This window comes from Sphaerodactylus townsendi, linkage group LG03 (assembly GCF_021028975.2).
Source record: "Sphaerodactylus townsendi isolate TG3544 linkage group LG03, MPM_Stown_v2.3, whole genome shotgun sequence".
Taxonomy (NCBI): domain Eukaryota; kingdom Metazoa; phylum Chordata; class Lepidosauria; order Squamata; family Sphaerodactylidae; genus Sphaerodactylus; species Sphaerodactylus townsendi.
In genome coordinates this window covers 177026860-177052734 of record NC_059427.1, presented here as the reverse complement: position 1 = coordinate 177052734, position 25875 = coordinate 177026860, and the positions used below count along the sequence as shown (strand labels likewise).

The following is a 25875-nucleotide window of genomic DNA, read 5'->3' as shown; positions in this document are numbered from 1 at the left end:
AAACCTGGGTCTCCCAAATCTTAGGCAGATACTCCAAGCGCTACACTACACTGGCTCGGTATCGGATGTTATAACCAAGAAAGAAGCTACCCTAATTTCGTGTTGAAAAGGGCCCTCCTCAGCCTAATGATTTCAACCTTGGCCGACAGCAGATTTTGTCTCAAGTAGTGTCTTCTGCCACTGTATTTCTTGGAAAGGGTGTCTAAAAAAACGAACCAGGATGGAGTGAGGACATGTGTCCGTGTGAACTCCTTGTGCATCGAAAAGCTAGGTTCGATCCTAGGTAGGCTCCTCCTCCTAACACCCTTTCCTGTCCCACCAGCTTCCCTGTCCCCTGAGAGAGCCGAAGATTCTGATGCCCTTACAGCCGTCAGCAGCCAACTGGAGGGCTCGCCCATGGATACCAGCAGCCTCGCCTCATGCAACCTTGAGGAGGGTGTCGGAGAAGGTGGTGGGGCCAGCAGCGCAGATCAGGCAGGGGGCGCAGGGCCTGTCACAGCCGCAGCTGATGCAGCTCAGCAAGGTGCCCATTCCCAGGCCATTCGGGACGGCCAGCCTGATCCGAGCCAGCAGGTGGAGGACAGGTAAGAACAAAGGAGAAGCGCAGCTCAGAAGTTTCCAGAAGCCCTTCTAGCAATTTGAGAAGCCCTGATAGTGACGCTCTCCTAATTTTAATTGCAGCAACTAGAACCTGTTAAAAATACGTTAAAATTAAAACAAATATAATTATTAAGTAGATATAGTGGATATAATAAAACAGAACTGTAGCAATAGAATAAAAGTATAATAGAGTAATTTGAACAATTTAATAAGTGAAACTTTAACATCTCAGTCCCAGAGTGACACGACACCTGTGCATAATACAGGCACAGCTTAATCTTTAAAAGACTTCTGGGGAGCATACAAAGGAATATCTAACTGCATGCAAATATATGTATGTATGTATGTATGTATGTATGTATGTATGTATGTATGTATGTATGTATGTATGTATGTGTGTGTGTGTATGTATGTATGTATGTATGTATATATGTATATATATATGTATGTATATATGTATACATGTATATATATGTATGTATATATGTATATATGTATATATGTGTATATATGTATATATGTATATATGTATATATATGTATATATATGTGTGTGTGTGTGTGTGTGTGTGTGTATATATATATATATATATGTATGTATGTATATGTATATGTATATGTGTATATATGTATCTCTCTCTCTCTCTCTCTCTCTCTCTCTCTCTCTCTATATATATATATATATATATATAGAGAGAGAGAGAGAGAGAGAGAGGGGGGGGGGATATATATATATATATCCCTTCAAATAAGCTCAAGAAAACAAATTGTCTGAGCTAGTTTCCCAGCTATACATCTGGTATGAAAAGTTTCAGGTGTTGACCTGATCTATTTATTTATTTATTGGGTTTATAAACCGCTCTCCCCCGGAGGGCTCAGGGCGGTGTACAATACAAGTAGAGCACAATCACTTTAAAATACAATAAATATGAGTTAAGATGGCTCTAGTAAAAATAAACCCTACCCCATTAAAATGCAGCTTATAAATTAATATTAATATTAGCTCAAGATGGCGCCTGCTATCTATTCCCTCTAAAACATCTACAGTTAACAAACCAGGAAGACAAAACTTCTAATACCATCTACCTTTAACTAACTCTGAATAAGCAGTAGAATCAATTTAAACACAGGTTAAAGATACAAAATATAGAAATAAAATAAAAGCGGATGTGTGAAGAAGCGCAGCCGCTGATGCAGCTCTTCCTGCAAGTGGGGTAAGAACGACAAAGCAAGCTCAGTTCGCAGGCGAGTTGTCTGCTACAACAGCGTCAATTTAAGCTGCTGTTTCTCACTGCTCAGCTCCCCACCTGCCTCTTCATCCGAGAGCTCCTCCACCAGGGACTCGGCTGGGGCCATCTCAGGAGCTGATTCTCGGGGCATCTTGGAAGAACCGCTGCCCTCTACCAGCAGTGAGGAAGAAGATCCCTTGGCAGGTAAATGCAGAAAGCCCACTTTAACTGAGAGGTTATAAATAATAATTAAAAAAATATCCGTAGTGACCCTCGTCTCTGGAGACAGCTGCTGTTCCTAACATTCTGGTCTTCCGTAGGGATAAACCTTCCAGAAGGTGTGGACCCATCTTTTCTGGCTGCGTTGCCTGATGACATCCGGCGTGAGGTGCTGCAGAATCAGCTGGGTATCCGGCCTCCTGCTCGGACTGTTCCGACCACCGCAGCTCCAACTCCGACCCCACCTGTGGTGGGCAACCCTGGAGTGACTGAAGTCAGTCCGGAGTTCCTGGCTGCTCTGCCTCCAGCAATCCAAGAGGAGGTAGGCTGCGCTGTGAAAGCAACATATAAGAACATGCACTTGGCATTGCAACAGGATATTCTGCACCCTGAGGCGTACCGGATCGACTTCTTGTTCGACTTTTGTGTTAAAAACTTGTAAGGAAGGAGATCCCATAACCATCCTGTTTGAGAGGAAATAGGCATGTTTTCCATTGCTCCACTTCCAGTTTGTTGGCACTCTTTACATACTGAACCACAATGTATTAGATTTCCTCTCTGCAGATCTGATCTTGTGGTTTGAAATTTTAGACTTCATAGTTTAACTCCTTGAGTTGTTATTGCTAAAGGCTGGCAGTTGAACCAAAGCTCTCCTGTGAATAATGTGGCTCCAGCAATTCCTCAGATTTCTTGTTAACAGCCACTCTTGAGACTATAAAGCATAGGTGTCAAACTCGTGGCCCTCCAGATGTTATGGACTACAGTTCCCATCATCCCCTGCCAGCGTGATGCTGCCAGGGGATGATGGGAACTGTAGTCCATAACATCTGGAGGGCCACGAGTTTGACACCTGTGCTATAAAGGATCCCTTTCCAAGGCCCAGTAGAAAATAATTAGTTCTGATAACAAATCCTAGAGCCTGGTCAGTGTTTGTATCTAACTTTCATTCAGGAATGGGACTTCAGCTGGAAGCAGTGGTGGAAATTGATAAAGCCTCCCAGCTTATTGCTGGGAAGGGATTCCTAATATGTGATTAAGATGTGGAATGTAGTGATGGCCACTAATATAGACAGCTTTAAAAAGGGATTAGATCAGGGGTGGCCAACCTGTGGCACTCCAGATGTTCATGGACTACAATTCCCATCAGCCAATTGGCCATGGCTTCTAGCTTTGGTCACTAAAAGGAACCGCCACGTTGAGATGCAGTGAACCTCTGGTACCAAGAAGCAAACATCAGGGGAAGGCCTTGCCCTCTAGGTTCTGTTTTTGGTCCTCCAGGGAAATTAGTTGGCCATTGTAAGAACATAAGAACAAGCCAGCTGGATCAGACCAAAGTCCATCTAGTCCAGCTCTCTGCTACTCGCAGTGGCCCACCAGGTGCCTTTGGGAGCTCACATGCAGGATGTGAACGCAATGGCCTTCTGCGGCTGTTGCTCCCGATCACCTGGTCTGCTAAGGCATTTGCAATCTCAGATCAAGGAGGATCAAGATTGGTAGCCATAAATTGACTTCTCCTCCATAAATCTGTCCAAGCCCCTTTTAAAGCTATCCAGGTTAGTGGCCATCACCACCTCCTGTGGCAGCATATTCCAAACACCAATCACACGTTGCGTGAAGAAGTGTTTCCTTTATTAGTCCTAATTCTTCCCCCCAGCATTTTCAATGAATGCCCCCTGGTTCTAGTATTGTGAGAAAGAGAGAAAAATTTCTCTCTGTCAACATTTTCTACCCCATGCATAATTTTATAGACTTCAATCATATCCCCCCTCAGCCGCCTCCTCTCCAAACTAAAGAGTCCCAAACGCTGCAGCCTCTCCTCATAGGGAAGGTGCTCCAGTCCCTCAATCATCCTGGTTGCCCTTCTCTGCACTTTTTCTATCTCCTCAATATCCTTTTTGAGATGCGGCGACCAGAACTGGACACAGTAATTCTCGAGCGCGGTCGCACCACTGCTTTATATAAGGGCATGACAATCCTTGCAGTTTTATTATCAATTCCTTTTCTAATGATCCCCAGCATAGAATTTGCCTTTTTTACAGCTGCCATGCATTGAGTTGACATTCCCATGGAACTATCAACTAAGACACCTAAATCCCTTTCCTGGTCTGTGACTGATAGCACTGACCCCTGTAGCATGTATGTGAAGTTTGGATTTTTTGCCCCTATGTGCATCACTTTACATTTTGCTACATTGAACTGCATTTGCCATTTCTGGGCCCACTCACCTAATTTATCAAGGTCCGCTTGGAGCACTTCGCAATCCTTTGTGGTTCTCACCACCCTACATAATTTGGTATCATCTGCAAACTTCGCCACCACGCTACCCACCCCTACTTCCAGGTCATTTATGAATAGGTTAAAGAGCACTGGTCCCAAAACGGATCCTTGGGGGACACCACTCCCGACATCTCTCCATTGTGAGAACTTCCCATTTACACCCACTCTTTGTTTCCTGTTTCTCAACCAGTTTTTAATCCATAGGAGGACTTCCCGTCTTATTCCTTCATTGCTGAGTTTTCTCAACAGTCTCTGGTGAGGAACTTTGTCAAAAGCCTTTTGGAAATCCAAGTAGACAATGTCCACTGGTTCCCCCTTATCCACATGTCTGTTTACACCCTCAAAGAACTCTAGTAAGTTTGTAAGACAGGATTTGCCTCTGCAAAAGCCATGCTGACTCTTTCTCAGCAGGTCTTGCTTTTCTACATGTTTTATAATTTTATCTTTAATGATAGATTCTACTAATTTACCAGAACAGATGTCAAACTGACTGGCCTGTAATTTCCGGTCCCCCCCTAGATCCTTTCTCTTAAAGATTGGTGTGACATTGGCCATCTTCCAGTCTTCAGGGATGGAGCCTGATTTCAGGGATAAGTTGCATATTAAAGTGAGAAGATCAGCAATTTCATGCTTGAGCTCTTTAAGAACTCTTGGGTGAATGCAATCTGGGCCAGGGGATTTGGTAACATTTAGTTTATCAATGGCTGCCAGAACTTCTTCCTTGTCTACCACTACCTTCGCTAGTTCCTCAGATTCTCCTCCTAAGAAGCTTGGTTCAGGTGCAGGAATGTTCCTCACCTCCTCTTGGGTGAAGACAGATGCAAAGAATTCATTCAGCTTCTCTGCAATCTGCCTGCCATCTTTTAGCACACCCTTTGTTCCTTTGTCATCTAACGGGCCTACCGCTTCCCTTGCTGGCTTCGTGCTTTTGATGTACTTGAAGAACTGTTTGTTGCTGGTCTTGATGTTCGCAGCCATGCGTTCCTCATAATCCTTTTTTGCCTCCCTTACAGCTAACTTGCTTCTCTTTTGCCACCATTTGTGTTCCCTCTCATATTCTTCATCAGCCAAACTGGACTTCCATTTTCTAAAAGACATTTTCTTTTTTCTGATAATTGTGTGAGAGAGGATGCTGGAACAAATGGACCGCTGGTCTAATCCAGCAAGTCTTTTCATGTGTTCTACCTCCGTGGTCCCAGCCAGCCTGTAGGCACCTTTGGCATTCTCATGCAGCACAGTAAGCACAGCCCTGAAATTGTTCCCGCAGGAGGCAGAGCCAGTCACAAAAATGGTTCATGCAGCTTACCTTCAGTCCCACTACCTTCAGTCCCACAGTGAAGACCCTTGTGCTGTGGTGGCGGCTGCTATCAAAGCAGTGTTTCTGAAAATCTGTACAGCCAATCAAATCTCCAGTGACCTATCAGAAGCTTTTCTGGGCAAAACCCCACCTGGCCCCGCGTAGTTCCTGAAAACACATGGTGGGCACCAGGAAAGCAGTCAGTGGCCGTCCGTGTTGCGGACCCCTGTCCTGCACTATTTCCCTAATTGTGTCAAGCACTAATGGCTGTTTCTTCCTCTTGCCTGTTCCAGGTACTGGCCCAGCAGCGGGCAGAGCAGCAACGGCGAGAGCTGGCCCAGAGCACCAGCTCAGACACGCCCATGGACCCTGTGACCTTCATTCAGACACTGCCGTCAGACCTGCGCCGCAGCGTGCTGGAGGACATGGAGGACAGCGTCCTGGCGGTCATGCCTCCAGACATCGCTGCTGAGGCACAGGCTTTGCGGCGTGAGCAAGAGGCCCGCCAGCGTCAGCTCATGCACGAGCGCCTCTTTGGCCACTCCAGTACCTCGGCCTTGTCTGCCATCTTGCGTAGCCCAGGTAAAAGGCGTCTTGCACCCCCTGCAGTCTTTCTGTTTCCCACTTATGTACAACTCCCCCACCCCCTAATTTGCTTTGCTGTCTCCCCACAGCCTTCACCAGCCGATTGAGTGGAAACCGAGGGGTCCAGTATACACGCTTAGCTGTACAGAGAGGGGGTACCTTCCAGATGGGCGGTAGCAGTAGCCACAGCAGGTAATAGATATGGGGGTGGGGGTGGGGCTTCATGATAAGGGTTGCAAATCTTTCGGCGGGCATCTTCTGGGTTAAATTGGAAGACTTCTGGAGCAGAACTTTAAATTATTAGCCCAAATTAGCCACTTCTGAAACATAGAGGTGGGATATCTTCAGGCGTGAAGTGAAAGTTACGGCCCAGCTGCCTGCAGATTTTCATCCCAGGTCCCCAACTTCCATAGACACTGAGGGCACTTTTGCACATGCAGAATAATGCATTTTCAATCCACTTTCACAATTGTTTGCAAGTGGGTTTTGCTGTTTCGCACAGTAAAATCCAGTTGCAAAAGTGCATTGAAAGTATATTATTCTGCATGTGCAAAAGTGCCCTGAATGGCTAAGCCAATGAAAAGCTTTCTCCTTCTCCCTTCCCCTATTGAAAGGTGAGCTGATTGATTTCTTCCTTTAATTTCTTGTCTGGTCCCCTGATTCAAGCATCAGTTTAAACACAGATAGACTAACTTCCAGAGCTAACCAGGATTGGCAGCATGCCAGATCTGCTTCCACTCTGGGTCGTCCATGTAATGACACAAGCAAATTTTGGCTGCTCCCAGTTAGATGAGCCGCTACATAGGAAAGGGAGCCGCTGCATTGGCTCCCACTGCCACCTTTTCTGGAGCTCATCAAATGTTTTTAGAAAATGGGTGTAGCTATTGGGCATTGAAGGTTTGATTGGTTCTGCAGTTTTTTAAAAAACATTGCTTTGGGGGCAGCTGCTACCACAACATGAGGGTCTTCATGGGTTGACTGAAGATAAGTTGTGGCAGCCATTTTGTGGAAGACTCTTCCTCCTGTGACAGCTTTGTGGCTGCGCCCACCACCCTGTGTCAGAATTCCAAAGGTGCCCACAGACTCAGAAAGGTTGGGGGCCCCTGACTTCGGAAGGAAGGGTTGTCTTTGGATGCCATTTTAAAGGTTGCTGCTGTGATTTTTAATAATTTTTAAACCATCCCATTCTGGTACTGACACTTCCTTGTTGCTCCTCAGACCCTCGGGCAGCAACGTGGATAGCCTGCTGCGTCTTCGCGGGCGTCTCCTGCTGGACCACGAAGCCTTGTCTTGCCTGCTGGTTCTCCTTTTTGTGGACGAGCCAAAGCTGAATACGAGCCGGCTGCATCGGGTGCTACGGAACCTCTGCTACCACGCGCAGACACGCAGCTGGGTGATCCGCAGCTTGCTCTCCATTCTGCAGCGCAGCAGTGAGAGCGAGCTGTGCATAGAGACTCCCAAAGGAGCCACGGCCCCGGACGACAAAGGCAAGAGAGCTGCAAAAGCCTGTGCCTCCGACAGCCGGCCACTCGACCTCCTGCACAAGATGGAGTCCAAGAGCTCAGGGCAGCTTTCCTGGCTCTCGGTCTCGATGGACGCTGCCCTGGGCTGCCGAACCAACATCTTCCAGATCCAGCGAGCGGGAGGGCGGAAGCACACGGAGAAGCACGCGGCCGCCGGCTCCACTGTCCACATACACCCCCAGGCCGCTCCCGTGGTCTGCCGGCACGTCCTCGATACACTCATCCAGCTTGCCAAGGTGAGGATGAGGGTGGTCCGCAGCGTAGCACTTCTGGTGCAATAGGAAGAATAGCGGAGCTGTCAGTCTTTTGGGTGGGAGCCCAGAAAAGTTAAACCTCCCCAGCCTGGGGGGGTGGGAAAGGGGGTTTTGTCAACGGAAGACAGTCACCACTGCCTGAAATAACTGCAAGTCAGAATGTTAGCAGACTAAAAATTGCATGGAAGAAGGGAGGGCTGAGCCCGTCAGTTGGCAGCAACAGTGTTGATAAATCTCCTTTCATCTGAGGCTTCCCCCCCCCCCCTTCAAGAAGAGAGCCCTCAGTCTGATGCTTTTAGTACAGGATATCCCGTCAAGAAATGAAGGACTGTGTGACAGCCGTGCCCTGTGCATCTTCTGGAGATCTGGCAAGCAGCAGCCATGAACTTCTCCATAGCACGCATGGGTAGCTTGATCCAAGGCCTGGTCAAGCTTCAAACGCTGCTTCTTTCAGAGTCACTGTAGCAAACTGTAAATGGAAGGTTTTCTGAGCTTCTCTGGAACTTTTTCTGCTAGTAATCACAACTTGAATTCTGCAAATTGAAAGCCCAGTATCTAATTTATAGCTCTCTCCATTTGAGGGAGTCAGCAGTGCAGATTTGCCTCTGTTGCATGTTCGTGTGTGTTTTTATATGTAAAAGTTCTGTGTGGGATGGGATGAAAGCAGGACCTAAATTTTCAGGGACTCCCAACATAATTAAAATAAATGCACCCAGATGTAATTTAAACAGAACATTGCTCAAACTTATGCCTCAGTTCAACAGTTATGAGACAGCCCTTTAATGTGGAAATGCCCTTTGTCATAACGGTGTCTTGCATCAGGGTCTAGGCTTCGGTAGCAGAGGGGCTTTCCCATTCTTCCTCAGGAAGTCTGTTTGGGGTGGGGGAGGGGAAGAGGAATAAAGTGTTTGCTAAATTCTATTTTTGGGACTTCCTACTCAGAGGGTTTTTTAAATACTTCTTGCGAGGTTGTAAAACAGGCTTGTGAAGCAGATTATTCTTGGAGCTCGGGTGGTCTGCCAAACCCCATCTCCTGAGTTCGATTGATCAGAAACTTGACGCCAGGTGCCCTGACTCTTGTCACCGAACTTGTCACAAGTCTCTCCTTCGAATGGGAACATAAAATAGAGAGGGATTAGCTGGCATACAGCTCTACGGATTGTTTTCGTTTTTTGCTCCTCACCCACCCAGGATGTTGGCTGGGCTCCCTGAAATATTCAGGCACACACATGTTGCTCTGAATGGGTTCTCTTCTCTTCTCCTCTCCCCACCCTCCCCACCTTTCTCTTAGGAGATTATTTGGACAGGTGTGGGGAAAAACAGGATGAAAACTGTATTTGAAGACCTGTGCCACTGTCACTTCAGAGGTGCAGATGTGCTATTTACGGAGAACAAACTGGATTTTCTGTAAAGGATGTACCCACTGAAAGCAGAGCTTGGTATCCTGCTGTTGGGGTGGAGGGAAAGGGGCAGTGTTGTGGCTTTCCTGGTGGAACAGCCTCCACTGACGACTAAGCTTCTTGGAATTTCTCCATCACTGTTGATAACGTACACTTGAATGCCAGGAAAGATGTTTTCTATTTTGAATGGACTGTCGGGGCATTTCTCCTTGAGGTTTGAACAAGTCCCAGTGCCCCTCTAGAAAGTGCTACTGGAGGCTCAAATATTGTTGAGCACTTGACCCGACAGCGGCAATCCGCTTCTGAGACCAGAGATGTTATTGTCCTCCCACCTACACTGAATGGGGAATCCCAGAAGAGTGACTTTCTCCTCTCCTCTCCCAGGTGTTCCCCAGCCACTTCACACAGCAGCGGACCAAAGAGACCAACTGCGAAAGTGACCGGGAGCGGGGTACCAAGCAGTCGGGCAGCCCTTGCCCGGGCCAGGCGGGCTCCAGCGGCATCTCCACTGACTTTTGGGACTTGCTGGTCAAACTGGACAACATGAACGTTAGTCGCAAGGGCAAAAACTCCATCAAATCGGTGCCTGTGAGCTCTGGCTTAGAGGGCGAGAGCTCCCCCTACAGCCTGGAGGCCTCTCCTCTGGGTCAGCTGATGAACATGCTTTCCCACCCGGTCATCAGGCGGAGCTCTCTGCTGACCGAGAAGCTGCTGCGCCTGCTCTCTCTCATCTCCATCGCTCTGCCCGAGAACAAGTCTGCCGCCGAGGGAGCAGCCAACCACGCCACCACGGCTGCCCCCACCGCCATTACCGCCTCCACCCCAGTGACCGCTCCTGCCCCTGCCCTGGCTGCTGCGGCGGTTGTGGCTGCTGCCACGGCAGCTGCCACGGCCGCTTCTATTGCCACCTCGGGTGCCGCCACAGTAATCGCCACGTCGACCCCCATCACTGTGACCAGTAAGTCCTGCACTGGTGGGGGAGGGGTTGGTTGGGTTCTTCTCTCTTCCCCTTTGTTTCTTTCCCTTTCTGAGTTCTAGGGCAGAGTTTTTCTCTCACTTTGCATAACTTTTCTGCTCCCCCCCCCCCCACACACACTCTTTTGCATAGTTCTGATTTTGAAAGGTCTGTCGGTGGCTACTAGACACGGTGGCTAAAGGGGAACCTCCACGTTCAGAAGCCATCTGGATAGCACTGCCAGGAGACAATACCGGGGAAGGACTCGCCCTCTATGCCCCGTTGTTGGCCCTCCACAGTGGTTGGCCCCTGGATGAGACAGCATGCTGGTCTAGAATGTCCACTAGTCTCTTACCTTAGTAACAGGAAGAAACTAGAGCTACGTGGGCCACTTAAGCCCTCCGACCTCACTCTCCAACTACTGGGAAGCTTACTCAACTGCTCCTTTGGCATATTGCTGAAAGCATAAGGCGCAGAAATCAGCTTTCTTTAATACGAAAGCTAATGCGTCTGGGATGCTGGCTGTGCTCCCTGATTCCACATCCCATGCCTTTTCTGCATTCCTGATGGATCTCAGCAGATGCTTTCCATGACCATGGGCGGGGGGGGGGGGGTGCCTATCACAGGAGGGAGGTGTGTGGCACTTCCACTGGAGAACAGCCACAACAGCTTTTAAGTAGGAAAGGTAGTCACGGTCCTGTAGGAAGTCAGAGACTGGGGACAAGAGGCACAGGCTCCGAAACGCAGGTAAAGGCGGCACCACTTGTTCCTCCAGTTGATCGACGTGTTAATCCCAAGGTGGTGTTAGCCTGAATCTTCTTGTTCTCGCCAGCTATTTCAAAAAACAGCAAATCGCCAGCCAAGGTGAGCGACGGTGGAGGCGGGCCTGACAGCAAGATGGCAGCCTCGGGCCTAACAGAGAACCAGTTGCAGCTCTCTGTGGAGGTGAGACTTTCATGGCATGGGGGGTGGGGTGGCCACACTCCATATGGAAGGATAGGGAAGGGTTTGGTCTGCTACAGGGTAGCTAACTCTCTTCTTCTGCACTAGGTGTTGACGTCTCACTCTTGCTCCGAGGAAGGCCTAGAAGACGCCGCCAATGTCCTCTTGCAGCTGTCACGGGGCGACCCTGCCACACGGGACACCGTCCTCAAGCTCCTGCTGAACGGAGCTCACCAGCTGGGCTATACTCTCTGCAAGCAGATAGGTAGGGAGAAACGGGGCCAGGGCAGTGCCCATGGGATGAGGTGGCTGTGCTGTCTTCAGCACTGGGAACCCGAGGAGAGGGTCAAGGGGTAACATCATACTAACAAGTAGGTTGCTTGTATCCTCTGGATTCTGGGAACCCTGCTCTGTGAGATGCACCAAAGTGCAGCTCTGGAGCCTCTGAGTGCGCCTGCTGGTGTCCACGTTCTTTGTGTAAAATTTAAAGGAACTTAAACTTCCCAGGGACTGCATCTGAGAGCTAGGAAGGGGGGTTTGGATGGAGCAGCCTAGGAAGCCTAACATTTTGGCCAAAGGAAACTTTGATCCAACTCTGTACATGAAATGGAGAAAGGCTTTTAGCAGGAGGATGTGCATTCAGCAAAGCTGGATCAACGCCACGCCCCCCCCTCAATACCTTATCTGTGATTTAAGGGACCCACAAATGGGATCCCAAATTATGCTGAATTTTTTTGGCATTTTGCTGTCCCCGCTGCTTTTTTAAAAACACCTGGGGGAAATCCCCTCCCCCCCTTTACTTTCCTTCTGTCTGAATGGGCCCAGCATTCAGCCCTGTGCTGCTTGTCACCTCCAAGCCCACATGAAGTTCAGAGTTGGTGTGGAATTTTTCTGGTTCAGGTTTAATACACCCCCAAAAACTGAATTTCCCCTAAAAAAGCTGGGGGGGGGGGGACACCATACCAGGATAGGGGTTCAGCTTTTTTCCCCAAAAAAATTCTGGGTCTATTAAACCCTAAACCAAAATATACCAGGAGGGAGAGAATGGTGCACCGCCCACCACCACCACCACCACCACCACACCGCTGTTGTACTTTGGTCACATTATGGGAAGACAGGAGTCACCGGAAAAGACAGTAACACTAGAAAAGGTTTAAGGCAGCAGGAAAAGAAGCCCCCCAACATGAGATAGATTGACTCTATAAAGGAAGCCGCAGCCCTCAGTTTACAAGACCTAAGCAAGGTGGTTAACAAGAGGACCTTTGGAAGGTCATTAATTCATAGGATCTCCATGAGGCACTTCATATAAACACACGCACACAGCGAGCCTGGATGTTTTTCTTTTGTCACAATGGTGTAGCTTGATAGCATTGTGAGATTCAGCGGCATTTTATCCCCCTACTTGTCCACTTAAAGCCCAGGCTTTCTGGATAAGTGCCTGCAATCTGAGGAGGATGGGATAGTAATATGTAGCAGTTTCCCGATTTGGGGCAGTAGATATTGGCCTTGGAGACCTCCTGGTGTGTGGGTCCACCCACTCCACAGCTTAGTCAGAGCCAGGGACATTGACCTGCTGTGTAACTGCCGTGTTGCCATGAGAGTCTTAAGTGGACTTCACTCTTGTGTCCAGGGTGTCCACTAGACACGAAGGGAATTCAGTTTGTGAGCCTGTGTTGATTGCTAGAAAGAGAAACTTGTGAGGTTCACACCCAAATCCTTGCCCTTAGTGTGTTTCATAAGGTCGGCTCCTCCTGTTTTCCTTCCCTGGGATCCACTTTAGTTTTCAACAGACTATTGACCAGCTTGCTGATCCTGACCCCACCAGAGTGGATCAGTTAATGGGCAAATTTGTCTTGGTCGCAGTACATCGCCAGCTGAAAGACTCAGGATTCTGGTGGCCCCTAAATTGTTGCTCTTAGTTGCCGCTGCTTGCAGGAATTTCCTTCTGAACAGGCTGCCTGGTTTTTTCCCCCCTTGCCATTAAGTCTGACAATCAGGTTTGCTGATGCACCCTCTGGAATATATTTATCCTTCTTTCATGCCAAGCTGCAGTCCATCCTGTCAGCCTTAAACTCCTCCTTTTCCAGGTACTCTTTTGGCAGAGCTGCGGGAGTACAATTTGGAGCAGCAACGTCGAGCCCAGTGTGAGTCCCTGTCCCCAGACGGGCTTCCTGAGGAGCAGCCCCAGACCACCAAATTGAAAGGGAAGATGCAGAGCAGGTGAGTCTCCCTCCCCTAGGTTGACCCTCTCCTCCTTTCGCTTGAGCGCCTTCCACCAACAGGTGTGCTTCTTTTCCCGGACCCCAGGTTCGACATCGCTGAGAACGTGGTGATCGTTGCCTCGCACAAGCGCCCACTGGGCGGCCGGGAGCTCCAGCTGCCCTCCATGTCTATGCTGACCTCAAAGACCTCCACGCAGAAGTTCTTCCTACGGGTGCTGCAGGTCATCATCCAGCTGCGGGATGACACGCGCCGGGCCAACAAAAAGGCAAAACAGACAGGCAGGCTAGGTACGCTGGGCAGGACAGCCGGGGGCCTTGCGAGCCCTTGCCCCGGATCGCCTCTGGGACTTTGGGTGGGGCAGGGGGGGCACGGGGTCAGCCATCCACAGAACTGGGGAACCCAGGGCTCCAAAAGCCTAGAGCTCTGCTCGGGGCACGGAACCTGACAAAGTGATCCTTTGCACTCACCCCCCGCTCCTTTCTCTTTCTCTTCCGGCAGGTACTTCCGGTCTGGGCTCAGTTAGCAGCATCCAGGCCGCTGTTCGGCAGCTGGAGGCTGAGGCTGACGCCATTATACAAATGGTACGTGAGGGTCAGAGGGCCCGGAGGCAGCAACAAGCAACAACGGTTAGCATGGTGCCTGTGGCGCTTGCAGGCCACTCATTTTGTTGATTTGAAACTATCCTTTTTCGTTCCCTTCTCATCTTTTTCTGTCTCCTCTCCCCCACCCGCAGGACCCCCTCCCTATCCCGTCTGTCATCAGGGGAGCCTCTTGACGGAGGGAAACTTCGGCTCCTTTGCTGCTGTCGGCTCCTAGCACTGCAATTGCTCTACCACCGTGGTGGCGAACCTTTGGCACTCCAGATGTTATGGACTACAATTCCCATCAGCCCCTGCCAGCATGCCCAATTGGGGCTGATGGGAATTGTAGTCCATAACATCTGGAGTGCCAAAGGTTCTCCACCGCTGCTCTACTAGAAAGGGTGGGATAGTCAGTGAGCCAGACTCTGGCTTCTAAGTGTGAGCCGAGGGCTTTAGAAAGGGCTGGGGGAGACCAGAGAGCAAAACTGTACTTTCAGCTATCTGAGCCACGGGCTGACACAGTTCCAATAAAGCTCTCGAAACGTTCCTGAGCCTTTGTTTGGTGACTGGAGTACCAGACCCTTACACCCCCCCACTCCCACAGAATCTTTTGACTGATTGAGTTGAGAAGGGAACTGGATGTTCTGTGCTCATCAACAGTTTTGAATTTTTGTGGAATTTTCAACCCCTGACTTACTCTTTGCAGGGTGAGGGTGGGGGTGGGGGTGGGCAGGGGCTCTGAGGGCTCAGGCACACGTCACATTTTGACACCAGGCTGCTACACTAAGATTGCAACCTCTGCATTTATTCTGGGTTCAGCAGGCGGAAGTGTGTGAGAGTCTGGCTTGCGTTACAACACACGCATACAACCCTTTATGACAATCATGGCTTCTTGCACTCTTGACTGAGTGACAACTGCTCTAGAAGAAATGTGACCCACAAGCAATGTGGTCTTGGAGCAGATTCTTGGAGCAGATTCTTGCCTCCCACTCACGTTGGGGGCGAGGGGGGTCCTCTTTAGATAGGTACATCATCACCAGAGGGCCAGATCTTTAGGCAGCCTCAGCGTAGCCAATGCTGTCTGGCTGCCCAGTGATGATGCCAGCTGTGACTTGAAGGCCTCATTAAACAAGAAACTGTCCCCTGTAAAAATATATATATATATATTAAAATAAGCTGTTGCCTGATGACAGCTTCCACCCTCTCTCCTCTCCTCTCTTCTCCATTTTCTGCTTTCCAAGATTTTTTTTCTCATTCTGGTGCATGTGCTTCACCCTCATGCTCCCGGCTATAAATGCTCAGTCTTTCCAGATTTCACGCATGTCATCTTTTGTAACATCTCCTCCCTGCCCGCCCGGCCCACTACCATTGTTAATTTTATAGCCGTGCCACCGTTTCCCTCTTTGCAGACATTCTAGCTTGTGTGCAGCCGCATGTTTTTAACCTCCTTTGGTCTCTGTAGAGGGTGGGGTGAAGCAGCAGAGAGATCGCAGACAGCTCCATCCAACGGTCCATTTTCTTCCTTCCCTTGTGGGAGCCGGCAGGCTGATCCCTGTCCCCCAACATTCGTTTCTTTAATGTTCCCCGGGAGGGAGCAGCCATCATTAACAGCATTCTCTTCTGTTCAGTCGGAATCAAACCAGGCAGAGGGCTCTGTGCGAAGAGATGAGTCGCCCATGGACGTGGACCAGCCGTCGCCTGCCGCGCAGGACACCCAGTCCGTTGGTTAGTAGCTGCCTTTGGCAGTTGAAGGGGCAGCTTCCTGTGGCGGGAAAAGGCTTTCATCCAGGCAGGCCCTCCGGAGTCCTGGCTCAGCAGCCTGAAATGGGACTGGAGAGTAGGGTTGGTCAGGGCCTGGACTGAGAGTCAAGATCTCCATGAACCAAGGTTGCTTGTTTCTGCAGTGTCGGAAGGCTCCCAGCAGGGTGAGAAGGAGAAGGAGGAGCGTCCTCCAGACCTGCCACTGCTCAGTGAGCAGCTCAGCCTGGACGAGCTGTGGGACATGCTGGGCGAATGTCTTAAGGAGCTGGAAGAGTCGCACGACCAACACGCTGTGCTCGGTAAGGCTCTGGGCTACTGGGGAGGAGTCATGGGGTTTGGGCCTCCCAGGTCCTGGGAGCCTCACCTTCTCTTCTCTCCCCCAGTACTGCAGCCTGCAGTGGAGGCCTTCTTCCTGGTGCATGCCACAGAGCGAGAGAGCAAGCCGCCCGTGCGTGACACCCGGGAGAGCCAGCTGGCACACATCAAGGACGAGCCTCCACCCCTCTCACCTGCCCCGCTGACACCCGCCACGCCCTCGTCCCTTGACCCCTTTTTCTCTCGGGAACCTTCTTCCATGCACATTTCCTCCAGCCTCCCCCCAGACACACAGAAGTTCCTCCGCTTTGCAGGTAAACTCAGGAGCTTGGCAATGTCAGACTATAAATCCAAAGGGGGCGTGGCTTAATGTGACTTAGCTGGACGACAGTGTCTGGAAGGGAGGCTCTGAGGGATGCAGGGAGTTGGAAGGGGTCATGTAGACAGTCGGGGTAGGGTTTGGGTGATGTAGAGGCAAGGTTGGCATTGACTTAAGCAGTAGCTGGGGAAACTGCTGGTGCTGCTTTGCAGCAGCTTTATGACAGTATGGTCAGAGGTTCACAGCTCGACGCTCGTGTCCATGTTCCCATAGAGACCCACCGCACTGTGCTGAACCAGATCCTGCGCCAGTCCACCACTCACCTGGCTGATGGTCCTTTCGCTGTCCTTGTGGATTACATCCGTGTGCTGGACTTTGATGTCAAACGGAAGTAGGTGCTGGGTGGGAACCCTTAATTGGTTTCAAGTATAGAAAAGAACGAAATCAAGGGCAAATGATCACTTTCTAATCTGTTGTGAATATCAAAATACTACAACCGAGAGAGAAAAGCAACAGTGAGACCAGAAGATAATCGGCTACGTTGGCACATTGCGGCTTTAAAAAGCCCTCTGCGAGTTTTTCATAATCAGTGCCATGAAGATTGTAGAGGCCAAATTTAAAGTCCAGATTCAAGAGAGAAAGTTCCAGAAAAGAGGCTATGAATCCTCCAAACTAGACTGAGTTTTCCCAAGTGGTGGTGTTAATATCCTGGCCTACTGAAGCATTAAAATCGCCAGCTAATAAAATACCAATGTTGGAAGAAAACTAGTACTGCTTTCTTCAGAAATCAGCTGAAGGGACAGCAAAGCCTTATGTTACAATTTAAAATTCCTACCTCCAGATATATACACGCTGATTCAGAAAATAGCGAGTTGATATAGGTTACAAGAAATCATTTTGGATCTACTTGGTTTCTTCATCCTTCAGCTCTTTCCTGAAGGAGCTGAGCACAGGGCCTGGCACTTTCAAGTGGGCATGAGCGCTGGGGCAGATGGCTCTGTTGCCACCCCAGATGACCTATACCCCAATAACTGGAGTATCAATTAAGCTACTCGGAAGTTTCTTGTTTTATTAACATTGTTCAGCCCTTCAGATTGGTGGGGGAGGGCATGGGAGATAAAGTATTAACTTGGGCTGGATGAGCATGCTTTGTGTCCGGCATGCACACATACCCCTCCACGCGAGTGGTTTAGAAGGACAACCCCAGTTCTGAAACAGTTTTAATGATTTGTGGAGCTTGGAGGGTGTGGAGCTCTCCATGTAGGACGCTTTTGAGTTTTTCGCCTTGGAACAGTCTCACTTCCGCCTCTCTTCTTGGATTAGCTTTGAAACGTCAGGGCCTGAACTGAGAGTCAAGATTTCTGTAAACTAGTTGTTTGTCTGGAGGCCGCCCCACGACTCGAGGCGAGAGCTGCATCCCGCTTTGTCTTTCCCCAGGTATTTCCGGCAAGAGCTGGAGCGACTGGACGAGGGGCTCCGGAAAGAAGACATGGCTGTGCACGTGCGCCGGGATCATGTGTTTGAGGATTCCTACCGGGAGTTGCACCGCAAGTCACCAGAGGAAATGAAAAATAGATTGTAAGGAGCTCCTTTGCCGTCTGATAGCAGTTATCACAGCATTTCTAGACAGGGTTGGCTTTGTTTTCTGCATGCTGGCAGTTGATGATTCCTAATTATCGGCTGCCCTCCACTGTTTTCAAAATCTCCCTCTGATATTTGCATCTTCACTTTCTTTCTTACCCTGTAGTTTGAGCACACAGCCACACATCAGGTCTCTGGCCAGCCCTTTAGTCCTGATCTTGTTCTTCTCCTTGGGTGTTACTCTGACCCTGGTGCCTGCTTCCTCTTGTAGGTATATAGTATTCGAGGGGGAAGAGGGCCAGGATGCTGGAGGTCTTCTGCGTGAGTGGTACATGATCATCTCTCGAGAGATGTTCAACCCCATGTACGCGCTGTTCCGCACATCGCCTGGGGACCGGGTCACCTACACCATCAATCCTTCCTCTCACTGTAATCCAAATCACCTGAGCTACTTCAAGTTTGTAGGTCGCATCGTGGCCAAGGCGGTATACGACAACCGATTGCTAGAGTGCTACTTTACCCGCTCCTTCTACAAACACATCCTGGGTAAATCCGTCAGGTTGGTAATACTTTTCCTTTGTGGCCCTTTACAAACTAGTCCATTTGGGCTTCCCCCTCAATCCTGGAGCAGTGTGGGAATTGCTCTGAGCTCAGCCAGTTTCTTTCACTGCTGCAGGTACACCGACATGGAGAGCGAGGATTATCACTTCTATCAGGGTCTGGTGTATCTCCTAGAAAATGATGTCTCCACTTTGGGCTATGACCTCACCTTCAGCACTGAGGTATCCTGGCTCTTCCTTTCTACTGGCATGATTTCAGGATACCTTGCTAAGGAGGGGAGGGTATTGTCCAACCATGTCTAATTGGGACAGACAAAAATACCCTAGAATTCTGCACCCAGAAATTGCACCTGCTCTGTGCATATCAGTTTTGGATTTGCATAAGACATTTACTGAAAACGGCTACTTTTGCAAGGTTTGTCTAGCAGGTGGCATGATGTCAGTATCTGAATGTTAGCTGTGGTCACTGCTCCTTTTTTTGTCACACCAAGGAGTTTGGCTAGGTCTCGCAGCAGCCTGCAGTTGGTAGATCTGCTGACACAGTCATTGTATGGTGGGCTGAGGCAGAGTTTGTGGAGCTCTACAGGGAGTCGGTTCCCATCTCTTACCATTGCTGAAGTGTGCAGATTTCACCCTCAGAATGGAATCTGTCTTGAATGTCCTCTTCCTAAGAAGAGGCATCTCATTCAATCTGCACTCGCTTAGTGCTCTTCACTCTTTCCCTCCTTTTTTCCCTCCCCATCCCAGGTGCAAGAATTTGGGGTGTGTGAAGTACGGGACTTGAAGCCTAACGGGGCCAACATCTTGGTGACGGAGGAGAACAAGAAAGAATACGTGCACCTGGTGTGTCAGATGCGAATGACAGGTGTGTTGGGGCAAACTGTACTCATGGGAGAGGGGGTGTCTGGCATGTGGAAGAGACTGGGTTATGTAGGCCTAGCTTCACTTTGTCGAGATCCCTCTGCTGTCACATTAATAGATCCACCTTTATAGATGCCCGAGTGATCCATGTTAACCCTGCGAGCTGAGCAGAGCTGCCCATGTGTTTTGCGGTGTTCTTAAATCCAGGGAAATGGCCCAAGCAGGTCAACCAAGTGAGGTGCCACTAGTAGATGGAAGTTGTGCAATCAAGAGTGAGAATATCGTTAGAACACCAGTTACACAATCATTAATAGGTTTTGATCACATTTATGTATACTTGTATAAATATCTATTACGTGAACTAACACCAGTCATTAGCTTATAGCATATCTGAGTTCAAGGCAATTGACTGATTGTTGAGCTGGCATTTCAATAGAAGGCAATTGAAAAGACAAAAGACTGATTGCTTATGGTTGTGAAGTCGCAAGCTGATCCACAGGACAGAGTAAAGGTGGGCTTTTGACTGCTCATACAGGATAATTGCACTGAATATAAGGACTGATCCTTTCCTGTGAACTAAACATATGAGTGGTATCATATCCTTTATATGCATGATATAGATATTTATATTAGGATAATTGTTAAGAATTAGATATGCTATAAGTTCACGTAAGTGTTAGTTCATGTAATAGATATTTATACAAGTATACATAAATGTGATCAAAGTTATACTATTGTGGTTGTGTTTGGTGTGCAACGTTGTTTCTCACTCTTGACATACTATCGTTGCGCATTGGTTCATTCAGTTTAGATAGTGAAAAGTGCCATCAAGTCATAGCCGGCTGATGGCAAGCCCATCGGGTTTCCAAGGCAAGAGACGTTCTGAGGTGGTTTGCCACTGCCTGTGGCAACCCTGGACTTCCTTAGTGGTGTCTCGTCCAAATGCTCGCCAGGGTCTGAGATCTGACCAGATCAGACTAGCCTGGGCCATCCAAGTCAGGGCATGCCAAGGGGAGAAGGGAACCAACAAAAGAACAGTCTTTGTCACTGAGGTGATTGGGGTGGCATTTGAGGTTGTTTGCTTAACTGGCGGTTGTGGGTTTTTGGGCTGTTTGGCTGTGGTCTGGTAGTTTTTGCTCCTAGTGTTTTGCCAGCATCTGTGGCTGGCATCTCCAGAGGCATTTCACGGTGAGATGTGTTCCCCTCCATGGCACAGTGTGAAATGATTGTGCTTCAGCTACACTCCACCCCACAATTAGTTCTGAAAAAGCACCTTTGCATGCATTTCCCACAATTCCCACATCCAGCCAAGACGGAACAAAGAGCTGATAAACCTGCAGATCTTGACATGAAGGAGTCCCGGGGTTTCAGGAGGTGTGTGTGATGGGAGTTGTGGTTGCTTTGAGCTCCCAGCGGCTCGTCCCTTGACGGGTAAGCTTTTCTCCCTTCCGGCAGGAGCGATCCGCAAACAGCTGGCCGCCTTCCTGGAGGGCTTCTATGAGATCATCCCCAAGCGCCTCATCTCCATCTTCACGGAGCAGGAACTGGAGCTGCTGATCTCAGGGCTGCCCACCATTGACATCGATGACCTGAAATCCAACACTGAGTACCACAAATACCAGGCAAACTCTATCCAGGTTAGCCTTTCAGCTCTTACAGTTGTCTTCCCATAGTCCCGAGAGCAACTGGTATCCTCCTCTCCCTTACACTTCGTAGCAATTTCACAGTAATGTTTAGCTCTTTGGATTTTGAAAGTAACTCTTTCTGACTCTTGGGTCTCCTCTTAAATTTGTTCGCCACCAGGTGCATGACTCCACTCCGTCTCTTTTGCGGGCAGTGTTTGTTTTATTTGCATTTGACTTTTATCCTGCTCTTTCCTGGCACAAGTCAGGCTCAGGGCAACCAAGAACAACTTAGATACAACAATGCAGTTTGAATAAAATCCGATCATAAGACATGAACACATTAAAACGTTTAAAATTCCAGATGGTGCCCCAACAACAGTAGCAATGGTGAGACATCATCAAGGAAAGAGGGGAAGGGGGAAACAGTGGAGGGAGGGGTGGAGGCCAGCTAGAGTGGAACCGTTGCAGTCCTCGGGCATGGGCCTGGCAGGACATCTTAGTCTTACAGACCTTGCAAAATTGAGCCAAGTCTCACGGGCTGGGTCTCATTTGACAGGGAGTTCCGCCAGGGGATTCAAAAAGGTTCAGGCTCTGATCAAGGACAGCTGGACACTTCTTTGGCCAGGGACCACCAGCTGAATGCAGCACTCTTTGGGATAGCCATTCCTGTGTTTGCCCCACTGGATGCATATCTGTGATTTATTTCCTAGAGGCCTCCAGGCTTCTGATCGAAGGAGACTTGCTCTTATTCTCTTTCCCACTCCTCCCATTGTTTCCTACAGATCCAGTGGTTCTGGCGAGCGCTGCGCTCCTTTGACCAGGCAGACCGGGCGAAGTTCCTGCAGTTTGTCACAGGCACGTCCAAGGTGCCTTTGCAGGGCTTTGCTGCCCTAGAGGGCATGAACGGTATCCAGAAATTCCAGATCCACAGAGACGACCGCTCTACAGACAGATTGCCTTCTGCTCACACGTGGTAAGGGGAAAGGGGGTGGTGTATGGATCACTCACCTGCAGCATGCCACAAAGTTGTTCCGGTGCCCCTGTTGCAGTAAGCACTTAACGTGAGAGCAGAAACCTGAATGATCTACATTCAGATGATCATGGTGTGTAGCCAATGCATCCAAAATCTGTAACCTCACCATTAAGTATTACCCATTGTTGAGGTGATGAATGTATGTCGTCGAATGCTGTCGCCTGTGAAGGCGCTATTGCTTTATAGGTGCTCCCGCATACACCTTCAATACCTAACAGCTTGTTTACCTGGAGTTGAAGGTGGGAAAGGAGAAGAGCAGGACTCCAGTGCTACTGGGGAGGAGGGAAAGTACACCCAACTCTGTGTCTTCAGTCTTCCTGAGGCAATAACTAATTTCTCAATGCATGTCAAGCTGTCTGATTTGCATCTCCCTCGTCCTTAATTTTGGAATGCGCTTGCTCTGTGTGGCCCTATTGAGAATCCCTGCTTCAGCCAAAGGGTGCTCTGCAGCCTGTTGCGAGTATCTTCCCTCATATTTACTTCTTTTCCTTCTTCAGTTTCAACCAGCTGGACCTCCCTGCCTATGAAAGCTACGAGAAGTTGCGTCACATGCTGCTACTGGCCATCCAGGAGTGCTCGGAGGGCTTCGGCCTGGCATAAGGGTGGCTCCAGCTGCCATATTTTTCTACTGTCAGACTTGGGGAGCAACAGGAGGGAGTGGAACCGAGCGATGCTCCTCCCCCTTTTCCAACCACCTGTGTGTGTGTGCGTGCCCTGCTGCCCCTTTACTGAAGAGAGCCAGAGACCCCCAGCCAATCAGCCGTCGTTGGAGGCGGGGCCGGGGCGCAACCCAGAGAAAAGAAAAAGACAAATTATATATATAAATATATATATATTTTTTGGTTTAGTTTGCATTTCTTAATTTGTGCTTGGAATGTGTTGATGAGGCGGCGGGAGGGAGCATTTGGATTCTTTTGTTGGCCTCTTTCCTTGGCACCCATTTGCTGCTTGGAAGGGGAACCTAAAGTTTAAAAAAATTCCAAAAAAGGAGAAAAAAAATTAAAAAATAAAAGCGCACTCTTGATAAGAACGAACTGTGCCATCGTGTTTATTTAGTGGAAGGGGGTCAGGGAGAGGAGTTGGCAGCGTGGCTCCAGAAGCGTCATAGAAGAGAGGTCAGATTTTGGAAGAATTAGGGACTGGAAGAGGAGGATAACGTGTATTTTGAATTTCATAATGTTATTTTCAAAAGAGTGCAGGAGCATGGGAAGGGTAGCAAGTACAGCTCTTATCTTTCGGTTTGGGGATTAGAATGTTGTACTGTCAGTGCAATACACATTCTACGGCCTCATTGCTCAGGCCGCTACTTCAGTCTGATTTCACCTGTTTTAAACATTCTTGGGAGCTCATGTTGTTGAGAGGAGCATGCTGGGTCTAAAAGATGATGGCAGCCTGGCCAGATTCCCAATGATGGAAACAGTGTCTTGTTAAAACAGTCCTTTATTCAGCATCTTGCGAACAGCGTGAAAAAGCCAGAACTGACTTTTCCCCACGCAAACTGTCAGTAATATCATTGTGGGCGCACCCCCCATGAGAACCAAAAGTACAAACATGCAGACAGTGAGAGATAAAATGCAAGTCCGTTGGAGTTGGCCTTGACCAACACCTGCTGGAGGAAAAGAGCAGAAACACACTACATAATATGCAACTAAATTCCCTTCCCCCAAACCCCAAAGATGCAAGCGGCCCCAGCATCCCATAGGCATCCTGACATCCTGCTTCCCCTAGGTCCCTCCCCCCAGTTTGCATGGACAGGAACAATGGAAGTCCCGAATGAGCTTGGAAGCTCTGATGTGAATAGCGTCCACCCATTCATTATGTCCAGGTAACCAGCCTTCCCAGGAAACCAAATACTGCAAGCGGTTACGATAGATGCGAGAGTCATGAATAGCAGAAATTTCATAATGCTGTTCCCCATCAATTAGAGTTGGCTGAGTTGAAGTAGACTCTGGATGCCACGAATCCGGGAGTGGTGCCTTCTTGAGCAAACTGCAATGAAAAACAAGGTGTATTTTACGCCTTTTAATTTAATGCCTTCGGCAAGTCCAGCTCGGCAGTCACACCATTTATTATTTTTCAAATCCTGTAAGGCCCAATGTACTTCAACCCTAGCTTAGTGGGCTTGTGAATATCATGGAGATTTTTTGTTGACAGGTAAACCATGTCTCTGACCTCCAGAGGGAGCTCACGCCTATGTTTGTCTGCCTGCCACTTATAAGCAACCTGTGCTTTTTGCAACGCTCGCCGAATAGCAGGCCACCCTTCAGACAAACTATGGATCCATTCTTTCCATTCAGGGGGAACTGCCTTCCCTTGTGGCAGAAAAGGAATAGGCTTAGCGGAGCATCCCGAAACTACCTCGAAAGGCGTCTTGCCAGTGCTACTATGAATTGCATTATTGTAGGCATATTCCATAAACGGCAGCAAATCAACCGAATTATCATGCTGGTGGTTGACATAACACCTCAAATACTGCTCCAAGGTCTGGTTAGATCTCTCAGCTTCTCCATCTGATTGAGGATAAGGAGAAGAAAGAGCCTGTTCAATACCCAATAACTGCAAAAAGGCTTTCCAAAAATTAGAAATAAACTGGCTGCCTCTGTCGGATACTATTTTATCCGGAGCGGAATGCAAGCGATAAATATGCTGTATAAACATCTTAGCCAGTCGCTAAGCGGTAGGCAGTGAAGTACAAGGAATAAAATGTGTCTGCTTAGAAAACAAGTCCACAACCACCCAGATCACCGTCTTTCCATTGCTGGACGGCAGGTCACTTATAAAATCCATAGAAATCACCTTCCAGGGACCATCGCAAGGGGCCAGCGGCTGCAATAAACCATGGGGTTTTCCTGGAACCCTTTTTACCATAGCACACACGGGGCATCCATGAATATACGCCTCAATATCTTGGCGCATAGTCCGCCACCAGAATTGCTGACGAATAAGATGCAGTGTTTTCACAAAACCAAAATGACCAGCTGCCTTAGAATCATGGCTCAAACGGATGACTTCAGAGCGAAGGGAGGGCGGTACATACAATAGATCACCCTTACACCAGAGTCCAACCCTCAGAAGCAAAGAATCACCACCCTCCTCCGCGGGAACTGCCTTTGCTCCCGCCTCCAAAAATGCAGCAAGCAAAGGGGAGGGAGGCTGAGGAGCAGGCTTGTCCTGCGAACGCAATTGCGCCCGCGTCATGACTCTCCCAAATTGGTGGGGGACAGAATAGCCCGGGATGTCGGGACTGTGACAGCGGAGTCCGCCCCCTCAGGAAGGCGGGAAAGGGCATCGGCCCGGTTATTTGATTTGCCTGGGAAGAAATGCGATTGAAAAAATCCGCCCACCAAATCTGCTTGGTGGTCAAACGGCCAGGTTTATAAAGGGACGCCAAATTCTTGTGATCAGTCCAAACTTCAAAAGGATGCTCCGCTCCTTCCAAGAAATGCCACCAAGCTGACAAAGCCGTTTTGATAGCACAGGTTTCTTTGTCACCAACAGGTCAGTTCAGGGCCAGAAAACTTTTTGGAAAGGTAACCACGGGTGTAATTGCCCAGAATCATCCCGCTGCAAAAGAGCTGCACCACGCGCCTTATCCGATGCGTCAACATGAACTACAAATGGCCGGGAAGGATCGGGATGATGTAGGATTGGCTGTGATGCAAAAGCGGTTTTCAAAGAGACAAACGCTCCCTGGCAAGCATTAGACCAATGCAACGGAGCATTCGGCTGTCCTGCA

At 49.0% G+C, this 25875-nt stretch overlaps 1 protein-coding gene across 1 annotated transcript in view; it reads left to right on the top strand.

The window, feature by feature from the left end:
- HUWE1 (HECT, UBA and WWE domain containing E3 ubiquitin protein ligase 1) overlaps positions 1-23169 on the top strand; it is a 119340-nt gene extending 96171 nt beyond the window's left edge. Inside the window, exons 61-83 of the mRNA XM_048487617.1 lie at positions 323-584; positions 1899-2032; positions 2149-2369; positions 5915-6203; positions 6296-6398; positions 7425-7965; positions 9768-10341; positions 11171-11283; positions 11389-11545; positions 13368-13500; positions 13588-13790; positions 14002-14129; positions 15713-15809; positions 15989-16144; positions 16229-16474; positions 16753-16870; positions 17917-18057; positions 18332-18619; positions 18737-18842; positions 19368-19485; positions 20937-21118; positions 21889-22079; positions 22637-23169. Of these exons, the coding sequence (XP_048343574.1) occupies positions 323-584; positions 1899-2032; positions 2149-2369; positions 5915-6203; positions 6296-6398; positions 7425-7965; positions 9768-10341; positions 11171-11283; positions 11389-11545; positions 13368-13500; positions 13588-13790; positions 14002-14129; positions 15713-15809; positions 15989-16144; positions 16229-16474; positions 16753-16870; positions 17917-18057; positions 18332-18619; positions 18737-18842; positions 19368-19485; positions 20937-21118; positions 21889-22079; positions 22637-22739 (4604 nt within the window). The 3' untranslated portion in view covers positions 22740-23169. The remainder of the gene's footprint in view (positions 1-322; positions 585-1898; positions 2033-2148; positions 2370-5914; positions 6204-6295; positions 6399-7424; positions 7966-9767; positions 10342-11170; positions 11284-11388; positions 11546-13367; positions 13501-13587; positions 13791-14001; positions 14130-15712; positions 15810-15988; positions 16145-16228; positions 16475-16752; positions 16871-17916; positions 18058-18331; positions 18620-18736; positions 18843-19367; positions 19486-20936; positions 21119-21888; positions 22080-22636) is intronic.
- The last annotated feature ends 2706 nt before the right edge of the window (positions 23170-25875 follow it).